The 19,864-nt window shown below is 45.2% G+C and overlaps 1 protein-coding gene across 1 annotated transcript in view; it reads left to right on the forward strand.

Moving 5' to 3' along the window:
* LOC134586988 (CD109 antigen-like) overlaps positions 1-19,864 on the forward strand; it is a 98,562-nt gene that overhangs the window by 2,284 nt on the left and 76,414 nt on the right. The window contains exons 2-5 of the mRNA XM_063442989.1: positions 8,404-8,567; positions 10,024-10,052; positions 10,903-11,133; positions 17,450-17,575. Of these exons, the coding sequence (XP_063299059.1) occupies positions 8,404-8,567; positions 10,024-10,052; positions 10,903-11,133; positions 17,450-17,575 (550 nt within the window). The remainder of the gene's footprint in view (positions 1-8,403; positions 8,568-10,023; positions 10,053-10,902; positions 11,134-17,449; positions 17,576-19,864) is intronic.

Here is a 19,864-nt window from a genome sequence, read left to right on the forward strand (position 1 = left end):
CTGCAGCTCTGAGGAGCTGCAGACCGTGAGCAGTGGCCACCGGACCACCAGGGAGCCCACTGGACCACCAGGGAAAGGTAGGCTCTCCCTCCCTATCACCCCCCACCCCCCTCAGGCTCACCCCCACCACCCTCAGCCTCACCCCCACTACCACCATCACCCCCACCACCCTCAGCCTCACCCCCACCACCCTCAGGCTTACCCCCCACCACCACCATCACCCCCACCACCCTCAGCTTCACCCCCCACCACCATCACCCCCACCACCCTCAGCCTCACCCCCACCACCCCTCCCCACCCTCACCATCACCCCCACCACCCTCAGCCTCACCCCCCACCACCACCCTCAGCTTCACCCCCCACCACCATCACCCCCACCACCCTCAGCCTCACCCCCACCACCATCACCCCCAACCACCCTCAGCCTCACCACCCACCACCACCATCACCACCCTCAGCCTCACTCCCCACCACCATCACCCCCACCACCCTCAGCCTCACCCCCCACCACCATCACCCCCACCACCCTCAGCCTCACCCCCACCACCACCATCACCCCCCACCACCCTCAGCTTCACCCCCCACCACCATCACCCCCCACCATCCTCAGCCTCACCACCCACCACCACCATCACCCCCACCACCCTCAGCCTCACTCCCCACCACCATCACCCTCAGATTCACCCCCCACCCCCATCACCCCCACCACCCTCAGCCTCACCCCCACCACCATCACCCCTCCTCAGCCTCACCCCCACCACCATCACCCCTCCCCACCCTCACCATCACCCCCCACCACCCTCACCATCACCCCCCACCACCCTCAGCCTCACCCCCCACCACCATCACCCACCATCACCACCCTCAGCCTCACCACCATCACCCCCCACCACCCTCAGCTTCACCCCCACCACCATCACCCCTCCCCACCCTCAGCCTCACCCCCACCACCCTCACCATTACCCCTTCACCCTCACCCCCACCACCCTCAGCCTCACCATCCCCCATAAACCCCCGCCACCCTCAGCCTCACCTCCCACCACCCTCAGCATCACCCCTCACCACCCTCAGCTTCACCACCCACCACCACCCTCAACATCACCCCCCTCACCCCCCTCAGCCTCACCCCCCACCACCCTCAGCATCACCACCCTCAGCATCACCACCCTCAGCATCGCCCCTCACCACCCTCCGCATCGCCCCTCACCACCCTCAGCATCGCCCCTCACCACCCTCAGCATTACCCCCCACCACCCTCATCATCACTACCCTCAGCATAACCCTCCGTCACCACCCTCAGCCTCCCCCACTCACATTACCCCCCACTCTCACATTAGCCCCCACTCTCACATTAGTCCCCCACTCTCACATTAGCCCCCCACTCTCACATTAGCCCCCCCACTCTCACATTAGCCCCCCACTCTCACATTAGCCCCCCACTCTCACATTAGCCCCCCCACTCTCACATTAGCCCCCCCACTCTCACATTACCCCCTCTCACTCTCGCATTACCCCCTCTCACTCTCGCATTACCCCCTCTCACTCTCGCATTACCCCCTCTCACTCTCGCATTACCCCCTCTCACTCTCGCATTACCCCCTCTCACTCTCGCATTACTCCCTCTCACATTACCATCACCCCCCGCTCCCTCTCACATTACCATCACCCCCCTGCTCCCTTTCACCATCACCCCCGCTCCCTCTCACCATCACACCCCCCGCTCCCTCTCACCATCACACTCCCCGCTCCCTCTCACCATCCCACCCCCCGCTCCCTCTCACCATCCCACCCCCCGCTCCCTCTCACCATCACACCCCCCGCTCCCTCTCACCATCACACCCCCCGCTCCCTCTCACCATCACACCCCCCGCTCCCTCTCACCATCAGCTACCCCATACACATAGGGTCTCAGACAAAAACGCAAACATGCTCACAGAGACATACATTCGCACACACAAGGATACTCTCTGTCAGACACACTCTCAGGCACATACACAGGTAGACAGTGCATCAATGTGTATATGTGACACTTTTTTGTTAGTGGGGCCTCATGTTTGTGTTTCGCCTAAGGCCTCATAAAGTCTAGAGCCGCCTCTGTTTGTTAGTCCACCCATTGCAAAGCGCTAAGGAATTTGTAGCGCTTTCCAAATATTAATAATCAAAAATGTCTGTTATCTGATACAAACTATTTATCTCTATGCTTAAGACCCTGTGTATAGAACATGTTCTACTTTGCACAGAAAAGCATTTTGAGATATGCAAGCACAGTAAACACTACTTTGCTGATCCCTTTATAATTTATAATTAAGAATGAGATGGGGCTTGTGGGATAGGGCCCAATGTGAAGATCCCTATCCGAGTCATGGCCAGGGACCTTGGTCCAAGCACGTACAGCCAGGTTTATAAAAATAAATAAATAAAAGGGAAATAAATTAATTAATTAAAAGATAAGTATTTAAGTGATTAAGCAAGGGGGGTGTGTTTTACGGGGTGATAGCTACCTGCCATAAGTTGAATCTACCCCTGCATAGGTGTGTATCTCGTGCCTCCGCCCATACCCCAGTTCTTACGTAAGGTAGAGGAGTAGTGTAAAGCCTTCATAGGGCCATACCCGATACACCGCCAGCTGGCCCCCAGGGGTGCTGACATCTTCACTGTCACCTCATACCAGGCAAAGCCCCCACTAAGAACTCATCGGCGCAGCAAGCACACGAGGGACCCCCCATTCTATGACTCCCTCCCCCCGTAGAGTGTGTTATCTCTGTGGTTAAGTGTGTGCTGTGATTATGTGTGTGTAGGTCTGTGATTGTGTGTGTGGTTATGTGGGTTTATGCCTTTGATTGTGTGTGTATGTATATGTATATGTATATATGTATATATATATATATATATATATATATATATAGGCACACACAACCACAGATATACACACACAGACATACATCTATTGTGCTAATGTGTATATAAATGTGTTTAGTAGATAGCTCACTTATTTGGTGTCCTTACATATTGAAATTCCACATAAGGATAACACATAAGGGATTTAGCTACTAAACAACTGAAATTAAGAAAAAAGGGCTTTTTCATTTTGATCTTTTAGCTTTTTAGTAGATAATTCCCTAAATTAGTGCCTTTATGTGAGAATTCCATATTTAAAGATACCAAATGAGGGTGCTGTTTAGCAGATAGCTCCTTATTTGGTGTCCTTAAATTTGGCAATCCCACATAAGGATAGCAAATAGGGGAGTTATCTGCTAAACAAAGATCAAAATTAAGAGGTGTCAGCCACCCTACAAATCTAGGTGGCTAATGTGAATTCTATGCAAATGTGTTGTCAGATGCCAGCATGCAGAGCACAGCATGCTGGCATCAGACAGTCGCTGGAAGCATATTACCCCATCGCCAAGTGAAAAGTTTTAGTGCTCATCCCCCCCCCCCTCCCCCCCCCCCCCCGTTTTTACTGTGGTATCTTATGTAGCTCCCCCTTATATATTGTTCCTAGAGTCGCCACAATGTCTGCATGTGTGTCAATGTGTATCTGTGTGTGAATGTGTTTCTCTGTATCTGCATGTGTGTATATGTATCTGCATGTGTCAGTGTGTGTGTATGTGTATATGTGCATACATCTCAAAATCTCGCCAACACTACACACAAATGCACTCATGCATTTCAACATCAACACTACATACAAACTCCCACCATTTTATATAACCATACCACTGCATTCAAAAACCACACTATACTCAAATGCATGCTTGCATTTAAACACAAGCACTACATACAAACACACCCCTACATTCACTCACACATACTCTATACAAAAAACATGCTTACATTCAAACACACAAACACTGCTCAGTGCTAAATACATTAAAAAAAATGTTGGTTGTTTTTTTACCTTTAAAGTTGGGGGAGTGGGGGAGGTGCAAACAAATAGGACCCCACCCCGGGTGTCATATGCTCTAGGTACCACCTGCCGTAGAGTTCACCGACTGGTCGGCCTCTTCACCTCCACTGTCCCGTCAGAGTCCTGGTAAGTCAGACAGGGCACCTCCGCATGCCCCCTCCATCACAGGCCTCTCCTACAAAGCATAGGCCACATGGCCCTGCAGCCACGGTCCGCTGCAGACCCTGACAGTCCAGCCCAGCCAGGCTCACAGCAGCAGGGGGCATCACCGTCCAGGCCCTCAGCTCACCTAGAGTTGTAGACCACTGCTATCCGACCTGACACAGCCTGGTTTACACGTTGCCATAGCTTGTTGGCAGTCCCTCCTAGGCACCTGAGCATTGCGTGGGTATTCCCCTGGATAAGTATGCTGAGAGTCTTCTTATCTGTTCCCTGGCAAGGCAAGAAGGGAGCCTCCGCAGTTTAAGTGCTGCCTCCTATGCAGTGGCTGGATATAGAGGGCCGAAAATGTAACCAAAGTCCAGCAAATGAAGGCTGAGAACTATTAACTTGTAAGTTGAAACTTGCAACTTGGAACTGGAAAATAAGTGATCGGGATAACCCCCCCAGTCTTGGGGGTTGGGAGCGGGGCCGTAGCATGACCTCTCCGGTCGCCCTTGCAAGTTGAGAGTGACAGGCACCTTCATATTGTGATGGTTCACGGAACACGAACAGATTGTCTCCAACTTCAGCAGCAGGCTCATTTCATCAAGTTGGCCCGAAGCTTCAGAGTTTTATATTTGTGGGGTCTTCAGCCTCCATCTGGTCTCCCTGTAATGCCGGCTTATTCCCCCATTCAAATACATCAACTTGAGGGGCAGATGGTCATATTGTGAACTGTAAATCAATGTTTATTTAGGCTCAGGCTTCCTTTCAGCTCGGTGGTCCGGCCCCACGTCCTTGCGAACGTCTTGAATCTCTGCCATTGAACCGCTGGCCCCTGTGTTGTGAGCTATGACTGTCACCTGTCGTCCCTGCTACTATGGCGCCCAACTCACCTAAGGCCGGCCCTGTGTGAAGTAAAATTTTGCTCACACTGTATTATCTTTTCTAGTTTTGCATAATCTGCAAACTCTGACACATGACTTAAATTCCTATTTCAAGATCATTTATAAATAGCTTGAATAGAAGTGGTCCCAGAAGAGATTTGCTTCTCCCACATTTAATTTATTTAAAAAGACAAAACACGCTTGGGAGACCAAATAGACTGTGTAATTTGGGTCACTCTAATTGGAACAGGTGCAAGTAAGCTTCATATCAATTTATTTTTAGGCCAGCCTGTTAAACACATAACACTGTGCCCTGGGAAGTGTCCCCAAATCTCTGTAGGCTGCTCCATAATGCTACTACCTGCCACAATGAGGTCATGCCCAGCTCGCAGTCTTGGACACTCACACTGATCCATGAAAACACACACACTGGCCCATGCAGGCACACACTGACCCATCCATATACACTGGCACTGACCCATGCAGACACACCTACTGACCCATCCAGACACACACTAACTCATGCAAACACACACTCTGATCCATGCAGACACACACACACACTGACGGATACAGACACACATATTGACCCATGCAGACACACTCACACTGACCTATTCATAGACACATCAAGCCATGCAGATACTCTCACACACACAAACACACACTCACACTGACCTATTCATAGACACATCGACCCATGCAGATACTCAATGACCCATGCAGACACACACACACACACACACTCACACTGTCCCATGGCAGACACACTCACATTAACCTATACAGGCACACATACTGACCTATGTAGACAAACATACTGATTCATGCAGACACACTGACACTCACCCATGTAGACACACATTCACCCATGTAGACACATTCACACTGACCCATGCCAACAAACGTACACTGTCCCTTGCAGACACACTCACGTTGACCCATGCAGACAAACAGACTTACCCATTCAGATACACATACTGACCTATGCAAACACACTCACACTGACCCCTTCATACACACACTTACCCATGCAGATGTAAAATGACCCATGCAGACACACACACACACACACACAAACACACTGTCCACACTGACACAGACATGCATTGATCCATGCAGACTCACTCACACTGAAGACAACAGGAGATGGTTCAGCGCTAGATATCTTAATAAAAGAGCGACAGTGGCAGCAAAACTGAGATAAGGGGAGCCCCTCAAAGACCCCTAAACATAGTGTATAACCAAAAAAAAATGAAAAATAGTTTACACCTAAAAAGAAAAATATCACTCTAATACATAGAAAATATAGTAGGGAGTAAGGTTTCACAAAATAACTTAAGTTATGATAAACAATTATCGCCAGGAAACAATGCAATAATAAAAGAACAAAAAATATACATAAATAGCAAACAGTCCCAGGTATTTTTTTAGCTTTGTGCTAAAGAGAGGAAATCTAATTCCTTGTAGTAGTTTGGATCCAAAGGTGCATAAAAAACAAAGGACAAGAAGGACCAAATGGAATAGTATGTCTTAACAAAATTGGACACACATAGTACACAGAAGTGTGACAGCCAGTTCACGTGGAATGGAGCTTAAAACAAGCTTCAGTATAAGTAGCATGTAATGGTACAAATCCCCACTTATGGATATATAGACATCTTAGTGTGGTTTCAGCGGTAGAATGAATGATCATAAAGACCATCCAAAACAAAAAAGAAAAAAACATTTGGTTTAAAAGGGTAAAAGGGTGATAATAAAACGCAACTTACAGTTTCTAGAACAGTCCAACAGCTCTATATGTGTAGCATGGGCTGTACAATCTCCACCTATGATTCTTTTTCCAGTTGTCCACAGTGTAGATAATGCTTTCGGGATGCCAAGTAAACGGAAAAGTAAATTAAAAATAATAAAACAGCAAAAGCTATTTATTAATATATGTAATATATAGCAACAAATAATTATTTGTTGCAAAATGAAACAGATAAAACAAATACATAGGTCACCAAACAAAGTAAATTAAAAAAGATGGTTAATAGACACCATAGTCACGTGATCACAATTGCGATCAAGTGACTATGCTAAAACATACATTTCTAATGAAAGTATACAACTGTGTCAAAATCTATCCACAGACAGTCAAAATGATGACTTCCCAGGTGAGTGAGATGAAGGGGCCTGCAGTACAGGCGTGAGGCACCGGAGGTACAGCTTCTGCCAGAATTCTTCAAAAAGCCTGTCTAGCTTTGACAAAGCTCTGGACATCACTCCCTCAGGATTGATGGGGCCTGTGGCATCTGCCTTTAGGAGTGTGCTGTGCATAGGGCCACTGCTCGTCATGGCATGCTTGCTGGAACATGGAATAAATTACTGGTCACTAGCCACCGCAGCACAAATAGGAGGTGACGGGATAACCCCCACCGGCCGGGGTGGGAAGGGGAGGTGAAAGGGGAGACTACGAGAGTAGTTTGCAGCAACATGCTGAGGGATCGGCCGCCTCCCCGCGATAGCTGCGAGTAGGCCTTTTGTAGGCCGCAAGTCTACCCCCACTAGAAGCTGGCAATCTTGGTCTGGAACAGGATTATTTCCATTGCTGTGATTTCTTCCCATCTCTGGGCTGGTGCAGCAGGGCAAGGTTAGGCTTGAAGCGTGTGGTTTGAGCTGTTTTAAAGCATTTTGCCTCAGAGCCCACCAAATGAACGACCCTTAGCGGGGCTGAAATATTCCACTCCCTCTCCCTTTTTTATTTAGTTTTATAGCTAGACTATTTTATTTTTATATTTTGCCCTTTTTTAAAAAAAAAAAAAAAAAATGTTTTCTATATTTTTACTACATTTTTCTTGCCTTCTTTTTTATATTTTATACATTTACATATACTTGCATAAAGCAAGTGAATTATAACCTGCTGGATGCATTCGGTTGATAAATTGTTGATTGTAGCGTTGTAAATTGGTTTAGATTTGGATATTTTCTGAACTCATCCAAGCCAGTGTTACAGAATCGGCCAGACTGGCCAAATTCTGACTATCTTTGGCTTTAGTAAATCTGAGAATTGCCAATGCAGTTGGATTTTAGTTGTGTCAACCTTATTTGTCCATTTGGACAAAATCCATTGTTTAGTGAATAATCCTGAATGTTTTGACATATTATTTTGACTATTTTGGAATAAAACCTTATATTCACATTCACATACTGTTATTAGATTTCCTCCAAATTGGTATCCTGTGCTCAAAACACATTTTGTATTCTTTTGGTAAATTATGAACACATACAGGATATTGTTAATTGCATACAGGCATATCTGAACCTTAGAACAGTAAATGTCGGCACCTTTATTGGTACAAGGGTAGCTGGTTAAACCATGAAAGCTAGCAAAAATCCATCACAGGAAGTTGGAAAAAAAATACATACTATATACAGAACTCCAAACAAAATCAGTCATAACACCAATTTTATTTTTTAACACAGGTCATCACACTTTATTACACTACCCCAATATATATGCCCTGGAGTTAACACTACTCTTGCCGTACATGTATTTGGAACAAATTACTCTGAAATGACTGTGATTGCTGAAATTGCTGATCTACAAAGAAATGTGTTAGCAAATGCTAGCAGTATCTTCTATAATGGTAAGTACAGTAGCTGGTATTTGTGTTATATTATGATAATTCTTCATTGAAAAATGTACTGTTCTGTAACTTGACTCTTAATCACTTTATAATCTATTATAAAATACATTCCTGAAATATTGATTTATTTTTAAAATCCAGTCTAATTTTTAGGTATTTTTGGTATAGCCTGTAGTGATCTATTCCGTAAATGGCCTGTGGTGATTTGAGTATTGACTATCAATATTTAGGACATGCCCCTTTTTTAGAACATGCCCCTATGTTTTAGTTAATGTATATTAGATTTTATAGCATTCACAAACATAATTTTACCTCTCACGTATCCTTCACTGAATGTGCTTTGCAGAGGTATAATTGCAATAAAAAATTGATTGCGCCTTCAATTTTATCCTAATTGCTGATTGGGTGTAAAATTTCCAATTCTTACAATTCCACAATTTTCTCTGATTTTGTGACAAACCATATTTATGTTAGTGACAGTCTATATGTACTATGAAGGGAGACAGACAAATGGGGCTAGTTGAAATGCCATTGAGGTAGAAAGTAAGTGGGTGTTATTGGTCTTGGGATCCTCCTCGGCATTCTTCCACCACTTATCTATATGTTTTTAGAATGTCTTGTTCTTTTCCTTCAGCATTCTGGTAAATATATGTGACCAAAGTTCTTACACATATGCTTAACGTGCTCCTAGTCTAGAGATGCCTTTTTTTTTTTTTCATTGTCTAATTTTTATTGAAGGTTTTGCTAGGATACAAGACAGTACAAAGCAGAGCATCCGGCTTACCTTAACTGCTTATACATTGACATTCTATGTGCCGGATTAACGTCAACTGTGGCACGTAACATATAGCATACATTGATACGTCATGGATTACATGTGCAGAGAATGATTACATGTACATGTACTCTGGGCTACATGCGACAATGTGACATCCTTCCTCGCCCATGGAGTATACATCTGCCGGTATGCACGTCTGTCTAGGCAGTATCTGTTAAGATTAGAGTGTAACAGAAGTAACAACAGATTAAAGAGAAACAGAAGAGGAATAACAAAATAAGGAAGGTGGTGGTGGGGGGGGGGGGATGAGTTGTTTGCCTGATGGGTTATTGTATGGGAGTCACCTTCGGTGTGCACCTGTTAGAGATGCCTTTTTATCACTGGTCTACATGGACATATTTTAAAGGGCACTGCAGAAAACACGTGGGCTAATAAGTACTTCTATTCACCTTTTCCAACAGTGGTTCCAAATATATTAGTTGTACTTGTACTCAAGCTGTTGAGTCTATATTTCATTCAAGCATTTCTTATATTCTATCATTTTATATATGTAGTCCATGTGGTGATGTCTGAAGCTAAAGAACACCTTGGACATCAGTAAAGCCTGGTTCTAATTATTGATGTGTTCATCTCAGTAATTGCTGTGATTTAAATCTCTATTATCTTGTTCTCCCCCAGATACTATTGGATTGCTTACTATTCCTGCAGTAAGTATGAACTTCCTTATCTGTACACAGTTTAACATTTATGCTGGTGTGTCATTTTGTTTGAACATAGACTGAGTTGACCAGAAATTTTATAAATATACTAAACCAATATGATTTGAATATTTTTTTCTGCCTGCAATTGGTGGTGATAACATTATTTAAGCCCATCTCTCATTACTGATATGCCAGGAGAGGAGGTGACTGAATTGTACTTTTGCTGTCTTACCAGCCATTCTCCAGGCATTAAAAATGGGAGAGGGACTGAGTTAATGGTGGCAACAGTGTATCTCCTATCTTGGACAGGTATTTTCCAATGATACCTATTTAATGCATAGTCTGTTGTCACCTACCATGCAGTATGGGATTTGAAAACCTGATCTGCCTCTTGCACGAGTGAGTGACATCACAACATGCAATACAAACTGTATTGTGCAATTCGATGCCACAGTGTGACTTTCAAGTATATGTAGGTCTGAGCTGCCCTAAGATTTAAGATTACAGTACCATGGATTAATGGAAAATAATTCCTTCAGATGGGTCCTTAAAAATTGTAAACCACAATATCTATGATCGCAAGATTTTTCTGTATCACACTTTAGTCTCCTATGTTTTATATTGTGAGAGTCAACTATTATTTCTATTATTTACATAAGATTATAAGATCCACACATTATTAATTATATGGACAGAATAAAACACACACACACACACACACACACACACACACACACACACACACACACACTATTTGCATTTACCTTTCAAAACAACTTACTTTACATTATAAGTGTAAATAAATCAAAGTGTGAACTTTTTGCATATATCACTGGTTTTTAATCTTGTTTTGCAGATTCCAGTGAATACTTCAGCCTCTTCCTACAATTTATCTGTCAGGGGCTTAGCTCAGAATAATTTGATTTTCTCCAAAGAAACTACATTGGAAACTCAAAAAAGAACTACATATTCTTTCATACAAACTGACAAGGTTTTTTATAAACCTGGACAAAAAGTCAAAGTCAGGGTGATTTCTATTGATCGTGATCTGATGCCTTACAATGGACTGGTGGATATTTTAATAATGGTATGTGTTAATGGATTTTTTTAAAAGCGGGTGGAAGGAGGTTCTGTACAAAAATTTTTTTAAAAAACTTGGATAGTGTTTAGAGATATGCAGTATATAAGAGAAATAGTTTACTGCTTAGCATGTTTGAAATGTCTTTAGTAATGCTCACTTCTCAAGAGGAAGTCAATTCTTTATGCAATGATCAGAGAATCACTTTTTAGGGATTTAATTTAACTCTTAAGAAACTAACACAAAATGTTTATGACAATTCTATTTTTGACCAATAACAGTTTGAGATATTTAAAAATTACCAATAAGTAACAAAAAATGGTTTGTGGGACAATATGTAGTTAAGGTGGTTTAACAGCATCTTGAAATCTACAGTTGCGAAACCATGCAACAGCGTAGATGATTAAACACCGGCATGTCCTACCAGCATTGACTGAAATATATAGGCATTGAAAGCAACAAAAGAAAAGTTAGAAAACGGCAAAGAATTTTGGGAAATTGAGAACAATTATCTAATTGTGTTTCGCCACTTTCTTATAGAGTTTTGGTGTTATTTTGTTTTTGTACTGTATTTTTAAAATAGTGACTGGGATTAAAATTGCCACCTCCCCCCCCCCCCCCCTCCACACACTAACATAAATATGCTGATATTTACCATATTTGAGTTGAAAATATTGGAATCTTTTCAACAGGGCAGTGTAAAAAAAAATTCTAATCAGTTTAAGCTAGGAGTTGAGCTAGGAGTTAAAGGAACACTATAGGGTCAGGAATACAGACATTGACCCCATAGTTTTAAAACCACTATTTAGCACCTTGGTTCCCCCTTTGCCACCTTAAATAAAGGTAAACTCACCTTTTTTTCCAGCGCCGTGCAGATCCTCTGGTGCTAGTTCCACCTCCAATCTGTCTCCTTGGCAGATCGAGGGCGGAGTTCATCAGATCAGAATTGTAGATCTCAGACAATCACAATGCTTCTCGATAGGTAAACATTGGATTGGCTGTGATAGTCATTTCTGATGATCTCAGCCAAGACAGTGGGGTGGGGGAGGAGCCAAACACCACCCTGGCCAATCAGCATCTCCTCATAGAGATTGTCACGGGTTTGGGGTAAATGGGCCCGGTGTGCAGAGATTTTATCTGTACACAGTCACTGAATTTAAGGTTTTTTATATAAAGCAAATAAGTATAATGAAAAACTTCAAATGCAAAATAGACAATACCTTAAAGGACCACTCTAGGCACCCAGACCACTTCAGCTTAATGAAGAGGTCTGGGTGCCAGGTCCTTCTAGGGTTAACCCATTTTTTCATAAACTCAAATCCCCATGAATGGGTTAAGCCTTCCCCCTATGTCCTCTAGTGGCTGTCTCATTGACAGCCGCTAGAGGCGCTTGCGTGCTTCTCACTGTGATTTTCACAGTGAGAGCACGCCAGCGTCCATAGGAAAGCATTGTTTTTGCTTTCCTATGTGACCGGCTGAATGCGCGCGCAGCTCTTGCCGCACATGCGCATTCAGCCGACGGGGAGGAGAAGAGGAGGATCGGAGGAGGAGAGCAGGAGGAGATGTCTCCGCCCAGCGCTGGAAAAAGGTAAGTTTTTACCCCTTTCCCCTTTCCAGAGCCGGGCGGGAGGGGGTCCCTGAGGGTGGGGGCACCCTCAGGGCACTCTAGTGCCAGGAAAACGAGTATGCTTTCCTGGCACTAGAGTGGTCCTTTAAAGGGACACTCCAGGCACCCAGACCACTTCTGCTCATTGGAGTGGTCTGGGTGCCAACTCCCACTACCCTTAACCCTGCAAGGGTCCCTCTCCCTCCCACCCACCAATCCCCAGTTACTGAAGGGGTGAAAACCCCTTCAGTCACTTACCTGAGGCAGCGGTGACATCCCTCGCCGCTGTCTCCTCCTTCGCGCCGCTCCTCCTACTGGCTCCGTCGGCCGGCGGGCGAGACTGATCCCGCCCACCGGCCGAGGAGACCTAGTGCGCATGTGCGGCAATTCCGCGCATGTGCATTAGGTCTCCCCATAGGAAAGCATTGAAAACGAATTTCAATGCTTTCTTATGGGGATTTGAGCGACGCTGGAGGTCCTCACACAGCGTGAGGACGTCCAGCGACGCTCTAGCACAGGTTTCCCGTGCTATGGACCAGGATGAGACCTCTAGTGGCTGTCTAGTAGACATGTCTAGTAGACAGCCACTAGAGGTGGAGTTAACCCTGCAAGGTAATTATTGCAGTTTATAAAAAACTGCAATAATTACACTTACAGGGTTAGGAGTAGTGGGAGTTGGCACCCAGACCACTCCAATGAGCAGAAGTGGTCTGGGTGCCTGGAGTGTCCCTTTAATAATATCTTCAAAAGTTCTTAAGGTAAATTAAAGTCTTTTGCCAGAGCTTCAGCATTGGGCAAATAATGAAAGGCTTGCTTGAAGTTGTAGTAGAATTGCAGGAGTTAAACCAAGGCTGGAACAGGGTTGCAGGAGTTCACCAGGGATGAAACAGGGTTGCAATGGTAACCAAGGATGGGACAGGGTTGCAGGCGTTAATTCAGGAAATCCAGGAAGCAAAGAGCCAGAGTCCAGACAGGCAGTGGCGTACATACCGGGGTCGCAGGGGTCGCGGCTGCGACCGGGCCCGGCCCACCAGGGGGCCCGGCCGCCCTGCGACCCCGGTATGTATGTCACTGGGCCAGCCTCTTCTCCTGGGGGGCCCAAGAGCCGGCCACCTCAGGGCCCCCCGAGGCTGGCCCTGCTGTCACCCGGCTGGCCGGTCCTGCAGGCGCGCGAGGGAGCACTGTCTCCTAGGTGCTTCCTCTTCAGCTCCCTCGCGCACCGCACTGATACCGGAGCCGGAAGATGACGTCATCTTCCGGCTCCGGTATCAGTGCGGCGCGCGAGGGAGCTGAAGAGGAAGCACACAGGAGACAGTGCTCCCCCTCGCGCGCCCGCAGGACCGGCCAGCCTGACTGCTCGCCGGGTGACCGGCCCCCCAGGAGCCCAGCAGCACCACTGGACCCCAGGGAATCCCCTCAGCTCTCCCACAGGTAAGGAGGCTGGGGGGATTTAAAAAAAATGTGTTTGTGAGTGTTAGTGTATGTTAGTGTGTGTGAGTGTATGTTAGTGTGTGTGAGTGTGTGTGTGTGAGTGTATGTTAGTGTGTGTTTGTGAGTGTATGTTTGTGAGTGTGAGTGTGTGTGAGTGTATGTTAGTGTGTGTTTGTATGTTAGTGTGTGTTTGTGAGTGTTAGTGTGTGTGAGTGTATGTTAGTGTGTGTGAGTGTGTTAGAGTGTGTTATAGTGTGAGTGTGTTAGTGTGTGAGTGTATGTTAGTGTGTGTTTGTGAGTGTGTGTTAGTGTTAGATTGTGTGTGTTAGTGTGTTAGTCTTAGAGTGTGTGTGTGAGTGTATGTTAATGTGTGTGTGTGTGTGTGTGTGTGTTAGAGTGTGTGTTAGTGTGTGTGTCTGTTACTGAGTATGTTTGTGTGCATCTGTTAGTGAGTGTGTATGTATGTCTGTCACTGAGTGTGTGTCTGTCAGTAAATGTGTGCGTCTGTTCATGAGAGTGTGTGTGTCTTAAGCACTTACCTTTCTCCAGCGCCGGACTCCCTTGGCGCTGGGAATCTCTCCGCCCCGATCCGCCTCTCAGCTCCGAATGCGCATGCGTGGCAAGAGCCACGCGCGCATTCAAACCGCCCATAGGAAAGCATTATTCAATGCTTTCCTATGGACGTTCAGCGTCTTCTCACTGTGATTTTCACAGTGAGAATCGCAGAAAATCCTCTAGCGGCTGTCAATGAGACAGCCGCTAGAGGCTGGATTAACCCTCAGTGAAACATAGCCGTTTCTCTGAAACGGCTATGTTTTCAGCTGCAGGGTTAAAACTAGAGACCTGGCACCCAGACCACTTCATTGAGCTGATGTGATCTGGGTGTCTGTAGTGGTCCTTTAAGTGTATGTGTTTATGCATGCACTGGCGTACATACCGCGGTCACACAGGTCGCAGCCCTGCGACCCGCTGCCCGCCGCCATGTGTTGCGGCCCCAGCCCGCACAGAGTAAGCGCGCGGGGGGGCCCACGGATCAGTTTTCGCACCGGGGCCCCATGGGTTGTGTGTACGCCACTGCAGACAGGCAGGGATTAATTCAGGAAATCCAGGCAGGTGAGGTTAATCAGATAACTTCAGGCAGGATCTGGCTCTGTACTCTAGGGAGACAACAAAACAACTGAGCACAAACCCTAGGGTGGTCTGTGCTTAAATAGGGAAAAGGGAATGGGAGCCCTCCCATGTGGAAGGCTCCTCTGGGTAGCTAGGCATCCATACCTCCCTATGTGGGTGGGATGCTATGTCAGTTTGTTCCTTTAACTTGCAAAACCATGCAGCTGGATTCCCCAGTTCCCCAGAGCTTTGTCACTCAAAGGCAAACATGTCAAACTCGCGGCCCATGGGCCGCATGCAGCCACAAATGGACATCTTTGCGGCCTGGCGAGCCGCGAGTACACGCTTGGTGTTAAAGCAGAGTAGGCACCTGCTTTCCTGCCATTGCAGGTGCCTATTCTGCTAACATTTACCCGGCCGGGGAGAAGGGCCAGCGAGGGAGCTCAGTGTTCCTACTCCGCACGCCGTCTGTAGTGAAGCCGAGCTCTGGAATATGATGTCATATTCCGGCACCCGGCATCACTAAACTGCGCGTGAGGGAGCAGTGAGGAGCAGATAGAAGATCCCCACTGGACCCCAGGGAGAGGTTCCACATCGACTCCCAAAGGTAGGGAGCAATAAAGAAAATTATGTGTGTGCAAGAATGTGTAAATGTGTGTGTGTCTGTCAGTGAGTGTGTGTGTCTCTCTGTTTGTGTCTGTCTATCTGTGAGTATCTGTCTGTGAGTGTGTGTCTGTCAATGAGTGTGTGTCTGTCAATGAGTGTGTGTCTGTCAGTGAGTGTCTGTGTGTCTGTCAGTGAGTGTCTGTGTGTCTGTCAGTGAGTGTCTGTGTGTCTGTCTATGTGTGTCAGTGTGTGTGTCTGTCAGTGTGTGTGTCTGTCAGTGAGTGTGTCTGTCAGTGAGTGTGTCTGTCAGTGAGTGCGTATGTCAGTGTGTGTGTGTTGGTCAGTGTTGCATTGGCTGCGACTGGACAGTGGAGTACCTGGAGGTGTATGGAGGCACACAACGCCACGTCACATTCCGAAGTAGCGGGAGGATCAGATTCTGCGCCATTTGGGGTATACCAGAGACCGGACTCCGGAGTCGCATACTGGCAGCAGCATTTGAGTAGAGACTGCTTGTTGGCTAGAGGGGGGTGCTGTGATTTAGTATATTGGGGGGACTGGGATTTAGAAGATGGTTTAGTAGGGGGGGGTTGTGTTTTTTCTTTATACTGTACTTTTCAAAATAAACCTAAGTTTCTATGAAAAAAAAAACTATATATATATATATATATATATATATATATATAAAATATATATGTACACACACACATACATACACTGCTGTGCGTGTGTGCTCTTAGTGTGCTGTGTGTGTGTGTGTGTGTGTAAGGGTGCTGGTAGTGTGCTATGTGGGTGAGGGTGTTTGTGTTTGTGAGGATGTTGTTAGTCTGCTGTGTGTGAGGGTGCTGTTTGTGTGTGAGGGTGCTGTTTGTGTGCTGTGTGTGAGGGTGCTGGTAGTGTCTGTCTGTGTGTCTGTCAGTGAGTGTGTGTGCCTTCGTGTGTCTGTCAGTGTCTGTGTGTGTCTGTCAGTGAGTGTGTCTGTCTGTGTGTGTGTTGGTAAGTGTTGCATTGGCTGCGACTGGCCAGCGGAGTACCTGGAGGTGTATGGAGGCCCGCCACGTCACGTCACATTCCAAAGAGGATGCTGTTTGTGTGCTGTGTGTGAGGGTGCTGGTAGTGTGCTGTGTGTGTGTGGGGGGGGGGGAGGGGTTTGTGTGTGTGTATTTGTGTATTGAGAGAGAGCTAAGATGGAGTCACCTAGTTACAGGAAAAAGTGGTATTGATTTCTGTATTTAATGTTATTTTTCACAACCCACAACCACATATTTGTTAAATATAGGGAAGAAGTAAACATTGCAACATTTTTAAGAATTGACAGCTCCCCTTCATGGAGACTGAAGCCTTTAGATGCTTGAAGCAGTTAAAAGATAGCTGTTATTTAAAGACCTAAAAGAGCACAGAACAAAATATGTTTTCTATGAAATATGGTAGCTAGTGAAAGGGGACAAAAGTGTATTTTAGCCTGTTAACATTTGTTTCTATATATGTCAATATTGATAAATGTATGTCAAACCGATTGTATTTAGAAGTCTTAGGGGGACCTTTTTTTATATGTTATATGTACTTTGACAGAACCCTGAAAATAATATCATCCAACAATGGCAGAACCTGTCAACAGATCTTGGGGTTGTATCTATTGAGTTTATGCTGTCTACCAATCCCATGCTTGGTTCCTGGAAAATACAAACTACAGTAGATGTAAGTATGGCCAGGTGGAACAGTTCTTTTAAGGTTACATAGACTTGGACCCTTATCCGCTGTCCAAAGTCATCTTATGGAATAAACAGAAATAAAAACATAATTGAAACCACATAAAGGGTGCCCTCTGGATGAAGTTCAATTTGCTTTCAAATAAATGTGGTAATTTATGTTTTTGGTTTTTTTTGTTTGGAATTTTGTCTTTAATTTCATTACTCTCAAACCATTGTACTGATATTGAAGCTTTAAAGGGACTCTATAGTCACCAAATGAACTTCAGCTTAATGAAGTAATTTTTGTGTATAGATCATGCCTCTAAAGTTTCACAGCTGAATTCACTGACATTAAGGAGTTAAATTATGTTTTTCTGTATATGCAGCCCTAGCCAAACCTTCACTGTCTATGACTGACACAGCCTGTATGAAAACAAAATTGTTTCATTTTCAATTAGATGTAACTTATTTTAAAAGTTTTTATCTACTTTTTATCTAAGTTAAAAAGAATTTGCAATAAAGGAAGTGTAAACATTAGATGACTGTTTTTGAAAGTGTTTAGGAAGGGTGTGTAAGTCCCATGCAGGGAGGTGTGACTAAGGCTGCATAAACAAGTGATTCTACTCCTAAATGACAAATAATTGAACAGTGAGACTGCAAGGGGCATAATCTATACACCAAAACTGTTTCATTAAGCTAAAGTTGTTTTGGTGGCTATAGTGTCCCTTTAATTTCTGTATTGTTCAAGGAAGTCTTTATGAAGAATGTAAAGTCTTACTGTCAATGGCGACAATGTGACGTGTTTTGGAAAGAAGACGCTTCAAATTATTTAAAAAAATAATTACAAAAATACCATTTTATTATGTATTTTTGTGACATGTTTAACAATTAGTTTAAAAAGGAGGGTTAGCACATACTTTAGGGCAATAGTTAGTGGGACATGTATTTTCCAGACAAACAGAGACTGGTGGTATTTGTGCAGCTACTTGTGCCTTGTGTCCTTATTCCAGCCTCTAGCCCAGTAGTGATATACCAGTAGAGGAGAGGATTGAATCGTTGTCCTACTTGTATGTTGGTGTCAGTCAGGAGGGGGACTACATTAAAGGTGTGAGCTGCAAACCACATTTGCCCCACAAGAATGCTAATCTCCTGCTAATCTTGGGCAAGCAGTGATTTGTACATTTCCAAGTGGACATTTGGTGCTGCACTCCTCAATGTCAGTCACAAAATGCAATATTTTTTTTTGTTGTTATGATGTCACCTACTATGCAGTGTGGTATGTGAAACTGAGATTTATATTTTGAAATGTATAGGTATAAAATAAAATTGACCCTAACAATGTAGAAGAGATAAAATAAAGAATGGCCTTGAGTAAAAAAAACAAAAAACAACATCTTTAGGGTTAATGTCAGACTTAGTAAACAATTTGCATCAAGGTTAGTGTAAGTGTGTCTGTAAGGGCCATGGGCCAAGGCCGGCAGGAAAGATCAAGAGACAGAGGGTTAGATTGGGCAGTGAGCTGGACACCCTCCATGCATGCCAAGCAGCTTCCTTCTCTCCCTCTCACGACTTCCGAGATTATCAGAGCGTTGCCATGGTGACCCACAGCAACGCTTTAAAATACCGGCTCTTGCGCGCGCGAGAGAGACGTGGTCTGTACCCTGTGGAGGTACAGACCAAATTACCTACCGACTGGACCAGCAGGGATCTGTGGCGGCGTGCCCTCTCTCACTGGACCACCAGGTATCTGCATGCTCCCTCTCCCCCCAGTAAGGTTATAAAAGTTTTTTTTGTTTAATTAAATTAAATTAATCATTTAGGCCCATACCCAACCACTATATACACACCCCCTCAGATACACACACAAAAACATTACACACACTGCACCCCCTGCACTAACACACAAACAGACTACACACACACTTCACCCCCTGCACTAACACATTACACACACTCCACCCCCTGCACTAACACACACAAACACACTGCACCCCCTGCACTAACACTCACTACACACACTGCACACCCTGCTCTAACACTACACACTCTGCACCCCTGCACTAAAACACTACCCACACTGCACCCCCTACACTAACACACAAGCACACTGCCTGCTGCACTAACACACAAACACACTGCACACAGTCTATACCCCTATATGCACACACCTCCTGCACTTACACACAAACACACTACACGCACTCTATACCCCTCTATTAATACTACACCCTCTGCACCTACACACACTCTGTATCCATGTGTGCACATTACACCCTCTGCACTCACACAAACACAG

Source organism: Pelobates fuscus, chromosome 2 (assembly GCF_036172605.1).
Source record: "Pelobates fuscus isolate aPelFus1 chromosome 2, aPelFus1.pri, whole genome shotgun sequence".
In the NCBI taxonomy this organism is placed as follows: Eukaryota; Metazoa; Chordata; class Amphibia; order Anura; family Pelobatidae; genus Pelobates; species Pelobates fuscus.